A 13,383-nucleotide genomic window follows, 5' to 3' on the forward strand; every position below is an offset into this window, starting at 1 on the left:
CCAGCGTTGCACATCAGCTAGACTTCGAGGGAAGAGAGAACTGTATCCAGCAAGCGGAGGAGCGGGCGAGCAGGGAAGGGAGGGGGACGAGGACGGGGTGTCCGCAGACGCTTCAAGGACTGTGGTTTGGGGACGTGTCCTCCGAGCAGAGATTTAAAGGCTGGGAGGAACCAGCTGTAGGGACTTCTGGGCGAAGAAGCAGCAAAAGCACAAAGCCCCTGAGGCCCTGGCGAGAAGGCGGGATGCTGGGAGCCGAGGGAGGAGGCGGAGGGCCAAGGAAGAGAGCCAGAGCCTCGGAGATGCCAGACCATGGGGGGTGGAATGGTGGTAAGGCACCTCGGGGTCCGAGTCAGAGAAGAGCCAGGGAGGGACTTAGCCAAGGAACAGCAAGGTTCCGACTTACATTTCGAAAGGAGAACTTTGGCTGCTGTGTTGAAAATAGGCCGTAGGTTTAAGTGTGAAAAAAACGCTTAAAATATATCGGTGTGATCTGCGCAGTGCTGTGAACTGTGTGCACTTTTTTAACCAGGGACTGGATCACAGATGCTCTTCCTCGCTGAGGGGCTGCCTTCTTCTTCTAAAGCTTACCCGTCTGTGCGTGTGCAAAGACGTTGTGTGTGGTAGCCGCACTCCCGCTGACGGACATTTAATCAAGCTGCTCCCCGTTTTCCTTTCTTTTTTTTGTCCTTTTTTTAAGGGCCACGCCCACGGCATCTAATTTTTCCATTAAACAGAGTCGCGGTGACTGTTCTTTGTGCGCCTGGTCAGTGTTCCTGAAAGACAGGCTTGCAGATGTCCAGTGGCAGGTCGAAGGACATGCGTGTTAAAAACTGAGTGGACGCGCTGCTGAGTCACTCCCCAGAAACGACCGACCTCCTCCGCGTGCGTCTGCATGTTTATTGCCCACGTCATCGCTCACACCGGTCACGTGTCATTGGTCTTTTCGATTTTTGCAAGTCTGGAAATACAGCGGCGCCCTCTGAGCGCGTCTTCCTTTGGTCGTCAGTGAGGCGACAGACATGCTGTCCCATGGCCGCGGCCGTCAGGATTTCTTCTTCTGCGAACATCCACAGACCTTGCCTGTTTTTCCATCAAGTGTTGTGTTTCTCCAATATCATTAAAAAAAAGTAAAGCCCCCAGTTGTATCAAAGAACATAATCCCTTCCGACTAGACATTTTCTTGAGTCATTTTTATGTGGTAAAATCTCCTACTTTGGCGTTGAAGACCTTTGGGGACGGCCTGCCCCGCAGGCGACCTTTGTACCATCAGTGATCAGTTTTGGCAAGATGACAAAAAAGCACGCTTCTGTTTTCCAAGGAACAAATTCCTTGAGCGCATAGTAATCCCTAAAGTCCTTCGTGTCTAAAGCAAGATTACTGATGACATGGATTTCTATTTTTCTTTCATAGTTATTTGTCCTTTCATAAGGGATGTATTATGGAAGGACTATGTTTGCTAAGATATTTGTCTTTGTATTTGATTATTCTCAAAACTGAAATTTAATGAAATTTTAAAAAGACACAATCCAAGCACCTGGCAAAGCAGGAAGTATTATAGCACTTGGATTCTTGAGAGACTGGAAAATTTGAATTCAGTTTTTAATAGCAGTAGCTTTCCTTTGCAGCAGCTGAGAAAAATTAATTCAAACAATTTATTGAAATCGCACCCTGTGCCACTCTATGAACTTGGGGTGAAACAGTGAGAACATAATGGGTAAGAAACCGGCTTTTATGAAGTTCACATTCTGCAAAAGGGGATGGACAGTAAAGAGTAAAGAAGGCTTAATCCCAGAAGCTAAAGTGCTGCTGAGGTGATAAAAGACAAGAGGTGAGGGGGGCGAGTGTTCAAGGAAGCTGTTGAGCACGTGGCGGTTGGGTTAGGACCTCAAGGAGGAGGAGCTGGCCAAGCAGAACTCAGGAGGCAGGTGCTCTGACGGAGGAGATGCCAGCCAGTGCAAAGGGCCTGGGGCAGGAAGGAGTCAGGCACTTTCTCCTTCAGTTTTTCAAAACTGAGAAATGATTCAGAATTGGACAGGCAGAAAATTTCTTTTTTTTTTTTTTTTTTCTGTCTTTTTAGGGCCGCACCTGCAGCATATGGAGGTTCCCATGCTAGGGGTCTAATTAGAGCTATTGCTGCTGGCCTATGCCTCAGCCACAGCAACACCAGATCCAGGCCGTGTCTGCGACCTACACCACAGCTCACGGCAATGCTGGATCCTTAACCCACTGAGCAAGGCCAGGGATTGAACCCACAACCTCGTGGTTCCCAGTCGGATTCATTTCTGCTGCACCAAGACAGGAACTCCTGAAAATTTCTGTTTTAGATGAAAGAAAATATAGAGCCTGAATTAGCAATATAGACCAATATTAAACCAATATTTATTACATAGACGTGGCAGGAAATTCTTTTAGTTAAAAAAGTTTAAAGTTTAGTAAACCATTGCTGTTCATTGAGCCCTGGGTGCGTTCGGCACTGCGCTAAGCGCTCTGCCCATCTTTTCTCCCTCAGTCGTCCGCACAAGTCTGTTTGCGTCTCCTTTTTGTGGACGAGGAGGTGGAGGCGTGGGAAGGTGTCAGGCAGCAAGCAAGCGGCCGAGCCAGGATTCGAATTCAGATCCGACTCAAGAGCCTCTGTTCCCAGCTCTCCCGGTTTGAATACCGGCACCACCCCTGGGGACAGCCCATGCCCTGGGATTGGCTCCCTGACGCTGCGCGCACATGGAGAGGCCTCCCGGGGCAGCTCTGTGGTGGGTGCTGAGAAGCCCTGAACAAATGGGACCGCGTCCCTCAGGCTGCAGCCGACCCGAGAAGAGTTGGAGAAGCCTTCCCCGCAGAGGGAGCCTGAGCTGAGCGTCGCAGGGCGCACAGGCGAAGCAGAAATGGGGGGGGGGGGTTCAGCAGAGGGACAGCCTTGGGGCAAGAGGGCGAGCACGATGCCCACAGCCGATCGTGGCCATTTCGGCGTGAGCTGGCGCGGCAGGTGGAAGGCCGTGGGTGGCTGGGCTGGTGGGAAAAGCACGGCCAGGCCACGGGCGGTCTAGGGTATGTTGCTGAGGAAAGGCGACGTGATCTCTAGGGCCAGATGTCACTGCAGGTTGCATCAGGGAGCATAAGGTCATATCTGTATTCCAGAAAGATCTCTCTAACTGAATTGGGGGTCAGGACTGGAGGCAGAAAAACCGACCTGGGAGCTTCTGAATGCGTAAAAGAGAGCCGGAACATGAAGGCACCAGGATGGAACAGAAAGGAAGCGATGGATTAGAGGAACTTGGGAGGAAGCACGAGCAGCATTTGGTGGTCAGCGGGCCTGGGGCCTGAGGAAAGGAAGGAAGTCTTTCTCTTGGCCTCGGCTCCGGCCCTTGCTCCCCACGTGCCCTCGTCTCGCCCAGCTTCCTACTCGGGGCGCTGAGCAAAAGCCCGTGGGCTGGTTGAATGGGCAGATGAATGTGGTCACTGGGGAGAAACAGAAAAGATTTACGGGAAAAGCAGAAAAAAAAAAAAAATAGGCCCTTGAGGGGCATGAGAAGGATGAAAACTCAGATACGGAGAAAGAGACCACGGCTGAGTTGAAGTTGGGACACAGAGGCGCCCAGGGAGTGACGCAGTCCGAGGGGCGCTTTCGGAAGCTGAACTTGGTGTGAGAGCTGCGCCGAGGCCGGGAGGCGTGGAGGCCGGGGATTGGGGAGGGCCGTGGCCGTCCCCTGGAGTGGGGCGCTGAGGGTCAAGGGCGCTAGTGCCCTGGGGCGGAGACTCGGGAGTGGTCAGGGGGACTCAAGGTCAGGATGCTGCTGCCGGGAGGAGAGGAGCCTGTGGTCCCTGCAGCCTGGGGCCGTGGTGAGTCGGGGAGTGCAGAGATGCTGTTTATACAAGGAGCGTAGCCAGGAGTTCCCATTGTGGCTCAGAGGTGAAAGACCTGCCATGAGCTCTGTGAGGATGTGGGTTTGATCCCTGGCCTCGCTCAGTGGGTTAAGGATCTGGCATTGCTGCACACTGCAGTGAAGGTCTCAGAAGTGGCTCGGATCCACTATTGCCATGGCTGTGGCCTGGGCCTCAGCTGCAGCTCTGACTGGACCACTATGTCCGAGAGTCTGTTTCTGTTCTATAGATAGGTTCGTTTGTGTCATATAGAAGATTCCACATATAAGTGATATCATATGGTATTTGTCTTTCTCTTTCTGACTTATTTCACTCAGTATGAGAATCTCTGGTTGCACCCATGTTGCTGCAGATGGCATTATTGTGTTCTTTTTGATGGCTGAGTAGTATTCCATTGTGTATCGGTATTCCATCTTCCTAATCCAATCCTCTGTCAGTGGACATTTAGGTCAGCACGATAGCTGCAACTAACAGCGTCTGCGGGTGATTCCCAGACTGCCCTCCCCCAGGGAGGCTCTCTGGTTGTGAACTTCTCTGTCCTAGAGGTGCTGATCATTGTTGATCACACACACGCACTCACATGCACACACACACACAATACTTTTGAATTTATGAAGTTTGCTTATTTTAAAATTATATGCTTGCACTATTGGCTAATATACTGTGTACATCATTAACAGTAGAGGAATGAGATACAGATTACATAAACCAAATTTTAAATAGCTGGCTAGCCTCTGAAGGTACCGTTTTGACAGCTTGGCAAGGTTCGTTGCTGACAGCAGTGGTCGTAAGTCATTTTTCAGAGTCCTTCTGCTCATTGCCGGTGTTCCGGCTGAAACTTTGTCCGTCGGATTAAATCAGCATTGTTTCCATCTCTTGATGCGGTCGGCAGGACCTAGTACCAGGAGAACAGGCTGTGCCAGTTCTGCATGTCCTGTGGGTCACCTGGGTCTGTGTTGTGGGTCCTGCGTCAGGGCGCCAGGGTTTCTACAGGAACTGTTTGAAGCTGCTCTCTGCTTTGTGATGGTTTGTTTGGCTGAAACTAGGTAGTGTCATCAGGCAATTGAGGCCCAGGTAAGCTGGAATTCTTCTCAAGATCCTAAAAAGAGGCGACTCAGTCGGTACCTCCCTGCCTGGAGCGCGGGAAGCCCGCTCCTCTCCTGCCTGGGGACCTCGTGTCTTCACATGTGTCTCTGCCATGTGGGGGTGGGGGCTGACCGAGGGGCCAGTCTTTTTTTTTTTTAACAAAAGAGGTTAAAAAACGAATTCTTTTCTCAGCGTTTTGTGGAGATACAATGGACGTGTGGCGAGGTGTCCGTGTAAGATGTTGGGTGTGCACATGAAACGGTCACCACGGGAGTTTGATGACCCCCCCTCGTCCCGTGTCGATGCAGCATTAAAGCAGTAGGAGAATGCTTTCTCCTTGTGATGAGAACTCCTGGGCCTTACGCTCTCAACAGCTTTCACTGTAACACGGAGTCGCGTTAAATGTACTTGTGTTGTATTTGCACCTTCAGTACTTGTAACGGGAAGCTGGTGTGTTTGAACACCCCTCCTCTTTCCCCAGCCGGCGTCTGGTAACCACACAGCTAATCTCTTCTTCCGTGAGTCTGCTGGTTTGTTTTTGGAGGGTAATTGGCCTTCCCGGGACCTGGCGTGGTGACTCCACGCCACTAGACGTATCAAAATCACCACGGTGAGTCTGGCTTAGATACGCAACCAGTGACTCGTTCTTTATGGCTTATTTTTGGGTTAAGATGAATATGCTCGGATGAGAAAACGCTTTGCTCCCACCCATCGGGTGTTTTTTTAAGCCTCTGAGGCACCGTGTTCCCCTGGGAGGCCGGCAGTATAAGCAGGGCCTTCTTGACGCCGGCCGGCGCACGGCCAGAAAGCACCTCAACCCGAACGCGTGTGAGCCGCGCCTCTCGTCCTCCGCCCGGCTCGTCCCTGGCGGCCTCCTTCCTCCTGTCTCGCTCCTCTTGGATCCGCTAGCAAATCCTCCTGGATCCGCCTCTAAGTTCCATCCCAAGTCCGATGGGTCCGCTTCCTCGGTTGTTACCGCCCTGCGCCCGGCCCCGCCACCGCCGGCCCGGCCCTTGCCATGGGCTCTCCGTTCTCGCCCTTCCCGCCTTCAGCCTCGTCTCCCCGCGGCAGCCAGCAGACCTTTTAGAACCGGGAATCCCGGCCGCCCGCTCACAGCCTCCGGCTCTCCGGGCAAGCTCCCCGGTCCACAGCAGAACCGCCCAGAACCTGGGTCCTCTGGCCCCGGCCTGCGTCTCGCGTTGGTTGTCTCTCTCTCGGCCCTTGCGCTCTGCTCCGGCTGTTAGGCCACAGCGTCCCGAGGCCGTCTTGCTCACGAGGCCGTCTTGCTCATCGCCCTCAGCTCTGCTCAGAGAGGCCTTCCCGGCTGCTCTGCTAAAGCCACGCTCATGCGAGCCCCCCCCCCCCCACTGTTAAACTTTCCCGAGTCGCATTTGCCTCTAGTTACCATGCCCCCACCCCCTGTATTTATGTCTTTGCGCCCGTGTTGTCCGCATGCTCCTCTAGGGTGCGAGCCCCTGTCTCTCTGTTCCTCTGCTTCTCCAGCTCCTAGGGTTGCACTCAGGGCAGGCCACGCGTGTCACTGAATCAATGAGCAGATGAGCCTCCCGGGGTCTGCAGACGAAACCCCAAGGAAGCGAAAAAAGCGCAAAGGGCAAATCTTTGCAGAAACCTTTCAACTGGAGGCAAAAGAGGTCCTCTCAGCAAGTGAGGTCTCAGCCCCCCACCCCCCGGCACGTGGGGGAACTTGGCCAGAGGGCCTCAAGGTGGGTCTGTCTCTCGGGGGCCTCAAGGTGTCTCTCGGCCCCAACTCTACGAGGGCTTCCAAATGGCACACCGGAGCCCCTGGACCCCAAAGACCTGGACAGACGTGACATGTCAGCCTCTCCGTCTCCTGTCATCCCGAAACCCTCATTTCAGGGGGTTTGAATCAGGCTCCTGAGGCCACAGCACTGCCTCTGAGCTGTGACAGAGCAGCAGCTCCAGGGGACGCTGGGGAGGCGCGAGGGCGGCCGTGGCTCTCCTGCAGAAGACAGGGCGTGATTCTTAGGAAATCGGTCCGCTGCTGCAGGGCGGCCGCTTTCATTCGGTTCCCGTCTTAGCCACAGAGAGACCACGGTGTTTGTCCGTGGCCCGAAATACCCAAAGGCCGTGGCGCTGAAAGGAGGGCCAGGCTTCAGGTCTCTTTGCCACCATTAGTCCTGGTCCCCGCTGGTCTCTCCCTTTTGCAACAGAACAGCTTTCTTGTTTTTTCGTTTTTGGAAGAGGGAGAAGACAGCTGCGTGGGATTCGAGAATGGACGTTTGATGGTCACTGGAGACACACAAAAGCTTTGCGGCTATGGGGCAGTGTTCTCGGGGCCTCAACTCCTTCATCTGGGGCGGCAGAGCGCACTGGCTGCGCGAGGAGGAAGAGGAGCAGCTGGCGCTGGGCCCGCAGCCTCTTTAGGCCGCATCTTCCGCACGGGCATGATGCCAAGGGCTGTTGCCAGGCGGCTCTTGCTGGCCTTGCAGAACGCTTTTTAGTGTTTAGCTCATTTTTACTTTGCAAAAGAAGCAAATTAATTTGGAAGGTGCTTGGCCTGGATTATTTCTATAGGTCTTTCTCCCTGGAAGGAAGATGGGACCTGTGAGCGATGAGACGAGTTTGTTTACGTGGGCAGGCCTTTCACGGTGAGGAAAGAGAGCGGGCGCCTCTGTCCCCGGGCGGCCTGAGGGGCATTTCTCGGTCCTGAGCTCACTTGAGAAATGGCAGCAGATGTGAGACGTTCTGAGGCTTCGCAGGATGTAGCTTGAAAAGGCTTTGGGGATCTCAGTGGTTCTAGCGAGGAATGGCCCCTCAGTGCTGCGGGAGCCCCCAGCAAGAACCCGGTCCCTTCTCGCTCCCCCCGGGGGAGTTGTTTCTGCCAGAGGACGTGTGATGGACCAGACCAAGCTGTTCGGACTCTGACTCACAGGGCTGTTGAGTCACTGCTGTGGGTGGGCACTGTCCCTCGAGGTGAACAAATGCTGCGAAAACAGCCATTGCCACGGAGGAAATGGCTTGGGCTCCGGGCGCCAGGCAGCCTTGATTTTACTAACTTGCTGCCAGTCTTCATGACAGGTGGCTCGTGAAAGCCACGAAGGGGTTATGCCCCCGTGGAAGGGACCACCGTGCACCCTGGGGTAGTCAGGTGGGACACCGGCCAAAAAGCTGTGAATTCCTGGTGCGTAATTCTGCCCAGCCTTTCACGGGGGGTGAGCTGAAGCCGGAGTAATTGTGGAACGCCATTATCCAGCAGGGCTGCATTTAGAGACTAAATCTGGAATATAGGCTCTACCTGCCCCAGCTCTGTGCAGCATACTCATTACAATGTCATTTGCCAAGAAAGCAAGAGTTTGGTGTGCTTCGGATTTTTTAAAACAATCATAAAATTAAATAAAAATGATACGTAAATATTGTAAAAGAAAATCCAAACAGTATAAAAAAGTATTAAGATTTAGACTTTAGAGTGGACTTTGATTTAATCGATTGCATGTAATTGTAGAAATAATATTTGAAATGTGGCATATTTCGGCTTACTGTGATTTTTTTCTTAAAGCCTCATTTTTGTTTTCTCTAGATTATGGAGTAAATAATGGAAAGACACTTTTATTACCGGTAATAGAGAACTTTGCTATGGTTAACCCTGAAAGTACGTATGCCAATTGCATTTGTAACACAGGATGAAAACCGGCATTCCTCCTTAGGCACATTCAAGAGCTATAATCACTAATTTTATCATGTGCTATTTGTTTCCTATTTCCTGGCAGCTTAGGCATAGAAGAAAATGTTTTTATTCCAGCCAAACTCTCCTAATGCCGCGTAGAGAACCAGGGCAGAGTCTGGTGTTGTGACTCGGTCTACGCCTTTGTTTAACGAGCTTTTTCCTCTCTAAGCTCAAAGCTCTGGATCTCATTGTTGGTGTATTTCACGGATCGGCCAAAAGATTTAACCTCCCGAGTGTCGGTTTCCGTGCGGTGGAGCTCTCGCCACCGCGCCCGGCTCCTTAGGGTGGTTTCCAGACCCCGTGAGATACTGCGCGTAAAGCTGGCAGCACGGTGTCCAGGAGCCCCCGCGTTCTCAGCACGTGTTAGCTAGCAGAAAGCCTGTTTCGCAGCTCCCGCTGCAGGGCCACAGGGTTGACGGCAGCTCTGAAGCGGCAGGGACGCGGGTCTGACACCCGGTCCAGCGAGGAGGGTTAAGGATCCAGCGTGAAGGAGGTTGAGCCACAGCCGTGGTGCAGGTCGCAGCTTTGGCTCGGATTTGCTCCCTGGCTGAGGAACTGTGTGCCCTGGGCAGCCAGAAAAAAGACAAAAGAAAGGAAGGAAGCCTGTTTCGATGGTGGTGGTGATGATGTTTAGCTATTATACTCGGGAACCCAATTCAGTGTATTTACTTTATATTCGGATCCTAAGATAAAAATAAGCCCACGTTTAACTAACAGCACCAAAAATAGAACTGGAAGCACAGTTTATTAGTTCCCCGTTTACTGGGGTTTACCCTTGTAATGCCTTCTTCTTTGCAAACCTGGAGCACGTGCCGTTTCGCAGAGCTCGTCTGCAAGACCCTTGCGATCACCGACAGAGAGTGAGCTTTTCTAAACACAGCTTCCGGTGGCATCCCCTCCTTTCAGTGGCTCCCTACCTGCTGGTTGAAAGCCAGAGGCCTGGCCTTCGAGGACGTCGGCCTGTCCCCAGCCTTCCTTTCCTCCCTCCCGGCCCCTGAGTCAGGCGTGTGTCTTTACAGCCTGCCCCTTCTCCTCTCTGCGGAGCTCGTCCTCATTCTTCCTGGCCAGACGCAAATGTGGCCTTTTCCAGGAAGCCTTCCGGGATGCACCAGCCAGAACAGCACCTCCTCTCTGTTCTTCCAGCACTGAATTCAGTGAATGAATTGCACCTCTATAGCCCTTCCAACAGCCTCGCGCAGTGGGGCATGTCATCAGGTGCTCGTGCTCAAAAAGGCCAGGACCCCTGGGGTCCCTCCCCGCGGGGAGCTCCTGGTGTGGGCGGGGCCCGTGAGTGCCTCCGCGGCGGGGGGCAGGGCGCGGCGGAGCGCTGCGCGGGGAGCCCAGAGGCGCACGTTCGCTCTGCAGGGGCCGCGCCTTCCGCTCGCCCTCACCTCGGCCTCTCCCGTCGTCCCTCCTTGGCCTCTGTCCCCTCACTGACCATATCGTTTTCCCCTTTGGCCAGTCAGCTGCAGGGCTGGGACGTACTACGATGGAGCCCAAGAACGCTGCATTCTGTGTCCGGATGGAACCTTCCAGAATGAGGAAGGTCAAATCACGTGTGAACCATGCCCAAGGCCAGAAAATCCTGGGGTCCAGAAGACCCCAGAAGCTTGGAATGTGTCTGAATGTGGAGGTAAGAACTGTGCCTGCCCCGTCCTCCTCCCCCAGAGTCCGCAGTCCTTGTTTAGACGGAGGCCTAAGCGGCGCTTCAGGGCAGGCGGTGTGCACTGCGCTGGGGGATCCGAGGGCCGGGCCGTGGTGGGCTCGCCCTGGCTCCCAGGGCCTAGTGCAGCCCTGACACATACTGACCGGACAAACAAGGTCTGACTGAACGCAGTGGCCGAAAAGACGTGTGAGCATCGCCAGGGCGTGTTTACACGCTGTGGATAAATAGCCTCAGAGACCTGAGCGACCGCCGTGCAAAGGGCCGACTGCAAGCGTCAAAAGTGGAGAACGTGGCTCTGATGATTCTTCCAGCTCTGGTCTCAAAGCCACAGCTTATTGGGGTTTTTTTTGAAGTACTCCTCTGGTTGTTTTGCTAAAACTCTGTGAAGAGGTTTTAATTGCCTCTTATAAAAGGTTAACTCTAGGGAGTTCTCCGATGACTCCCCAGGGTCTGGCTGTGCCTCGGGTGGCTGCTGTGGTGCAGCTCTGATCCTGGCCCGGGAACTTCTACGTGCCACGGGTGTGGACAGAATAAAAACAAGTTAATGCTGGAACCATGCTTACTTAGACTCTTTGGGCTTCTTTCCTATTTCTTTTATTAGGAAATGTCTTTATTCAGCAGAAGGGCCAGCTGTCCTGACACTCTCTGGGCTCGGGCGGAAGATCTGATTAGTTGGGGGTTTTGATGGAACCCCAGTGGCCCTGCCTCGCCTTCTAGTGACCCCTGGAGCCCGCTTTCGTCCCCACGAAGTGACTCCAGATCAACTGCAGGACCTTTTCTGGCTTAGGAATCAGATCTTCAGATTGCCTGTGTGACTCCTGCCGTACCTTTGGCCTGTTAGGAGATCCTGGCACTGATGGCAGGGTTAATAAGGAGGCTCTTTGGGGCATCTGTTCACACCCGTGTGAGTCCTTAATAAGATCTGTTTATGCTAAGCAGTATTAGTAAGAATGGTGATGACGGCTCACACCTGCTGAATGCTTGCCTGTGCCGGGGTCACGCAGGCATCCATGGTGCCGGCCTCGGTCGTCTGCATGGTTGCTGTATCTCTGCAAAACCTCACGTGGTTCGAGTGGCTCATTCAAGGTCACACTCGAGGGCGGAGGATTTGGAACTCGAACCCGGGTCGGACAGATGGCAGACTCGTCCCCAGGTGTGTTTGCTGAGTGGCGTTTTATCCATAACGTGTAGGCAGAGAGAAACTCACGGGACTGAGTAGAGGAACATGGTTAGGAAGCCAAGAGATAGTCGGTTTTTATGGCCTCTTGCAGTGACGGACTGATTCCTACGGAACGGGAGCCTTAGAAGTCCTTCTGTTTATGGCTGTCGTTCTTGTCATTAAAAGATAATAAAGTAAGGCATTTAAAGAGAACAGACGCCTCGGGGTCGCTCTGGCAGTGTGGATGGACGGGCAGGTGCAGCCTCAGGTTGAGGAGGCCAGAATACACCTTACCTCGGGGTGAGGACGTGAAACACGTGTAATTGGTAAGACAGGTGACCCTCCCGTGACCAGAGAGGTCTTTATGTCCCCAGGCTGTAATTGGCCTGGAGCCTGTACTTCTGGGTGGAATGACTGGGGCGAGCGCAGGTGGGGACCCTCCCTCTGCAGCGGCTGCCGGGCCCACGGGAGCCTGAAGCACACCCGGGCCTGCTTCGAGAGGCAGAAGCCTCTGACCCTTGTCACCGTGGCTTCCATCTTTGTGACAGGCCCTGCAGCCCTGTGTATCGACGCCAGGCACCTGCGTGCCACCCAGCCGGGGGCAGGACCAGCCTCCTCTCACTGAGGTCGGCACGGGGCGGCTCCTGGTCTCCCTCTGATCCTGATCCGTCTGCCCGGGGCATTGCTCACGGTGGGTCCTTGGTCCCCCCAGGTCTGTGCCAACCTGGTGAATATTCCGCCGATGGCTTTGCACCCTGCCAGCTCTGCGCCCTGGGCACATTCCAGCCTGAAGCCGGCCGTACCTCCTGCTTGCCCTGCGGGGGAGGCCTCCCGACCAAACGCCTGGGAGCCACTTCCTTCCAGGACTGTGAAACCAGAGGTGAGGACTCGGCAGCTGGCCTTTGCCAGAGCTGAGCTTCCCTTTGGAGAACCTCAGGAGTCTGTAAAGCTCCCTCCAGCCCAGCATGAGGTGCCCTGTCTGGTGACCCAGCAGCAAGGAGGTCAGGTCCCCAGGGCCATTTGTCCCCCAGGACGGTGGGAGCGCAGGAACTCTGGCCATGACCCTCCCACCCCCAGCCAGCCCCTTGGGACGGGGCTGACGGCAGGACGAGGGCAGAGATCGGCTGCTCCCCAGGCCTCCTCTGTCCGCGTCCTGCACCTAGAGCCCCTTCCAGAAAGGGCCCCACCCTCTGCGGAGCCTCCGTGTCCCCTGCCTCTGCCCAGCCGCCCGGAGCCGGGGGTCAGTGCTCACAGAGCCGCGCTCGGACCACGGACCTGGAAGATACACCCACCCTCGCTCCGTTTGTATTGTTCTCAGTGGCATGGGTCCCAAGTCCCACCCAGGCTGGCTGTCTAGGGCCCTAAGTGTTGATTAGCCCCAGATGGGTAGGCCAGCAGTCCTGCGTTGGGGCGTAAATGTTTCTTTCGGGAGCTGTGAGAGCCTTCGTGTTGCAGTTGTTGAAAACACAGACGCCCTCTCTGTGCCCCTTCTCCCCGCCCTCCCTGCAGTTCAGTGTTCACCTGGACACTTCTACACCACCACGCACCGGTGTGTTCGCTGCCCAGCTGGGACATACCAGCCCGAATTTGGAAAAAATAGCTGCGTTTCCTGCCCAGGAAATACCACGACTGACTTTGACGGCGCCACAAACTTAACCCAGTGTAAAAGTAGGTGCCCCCCAAAGCTTTTCACAGCCCTGATTAAGAGGGCAGGTGCCGGGTCCACCTGGGGGTGGCAGATGGCAGGGGCCCCGGTTCACGGTTCATTCAGGACCGCAGAGAGGCCGAGGGCCCGGCTTGTGGCTCTGCAGGGCTGAGGGAGAGCAGGGCCTGACCGCCAGGCGCTGCCCTGAGCCAGGCCGCCTCTCCAGGCACCTTCACCGGCAGGAT

The 13,383-nt window shown here is 54.6% G+C and overlaps 1 protein-coding gene across 50 annotated transcripts in view; it reads left to right on the forward strand.

Moving 5' to 3' along the window:
- Window positions 1–13,383, forward strand: part of SCUBE2 (signal peptide, CUB domain and EGF like domain containing 2) — a 61,863-nt gene that overhangs the window by 36,466 nt on the left and 12,014 nt on the right. For 37 of the 50 annotated variants that reach the window (XR_014814423.1, XR_014814437.1, XR_014814424.1 and 34 more), the window contains 3 exons: window positions 10,131–10,301; window positions 12,206–12,373; window positions 13,003–13,161. Coding sequence is in view for 31 of the 50 variants with exons in the window: in XM_084974736.1 (XP_084830862.1) it covers window positions 10,131–10,301; window positions 12,206–12,373; window positions 13,003–13,161 (498 nt within the window). In the remaining 19 variants the exon portion in view is untranslated. Of the gene's footprint in view, window positions 1–529; window positions 1,156–10,130; window positions 10,302–10,935; window positions 11,488–11,679; window positions 11,820–12,041; window positions 12,120–12,205; window positions 12,374–13,002; window positions 13,162–13,383 lie in introns of those variants that run through there. The other 13 variants (XR_014814434.1, XR_014814433.1, XR_014814438.1 and 10 more) reach the window with 7 other exon arrangements.

The sequence above is a fragment of the Sus scrofa genome, chromosome 9, assembly GCF_054392235.1.
Source record: "Sus scrofa isolate SSC_HxYL_T2T_F1_AM1 chromosome 9, Sscrofa_HxYL_maternal_Yorkshire_Landrace_v2.0, whole genome shotgun sequence".
Taxonomy (NCBI): Eukaryota; Metazoa; Chordata; class Mammalia; order Artiodactyla; family Suidae; genus Sus; species Sus scrofa.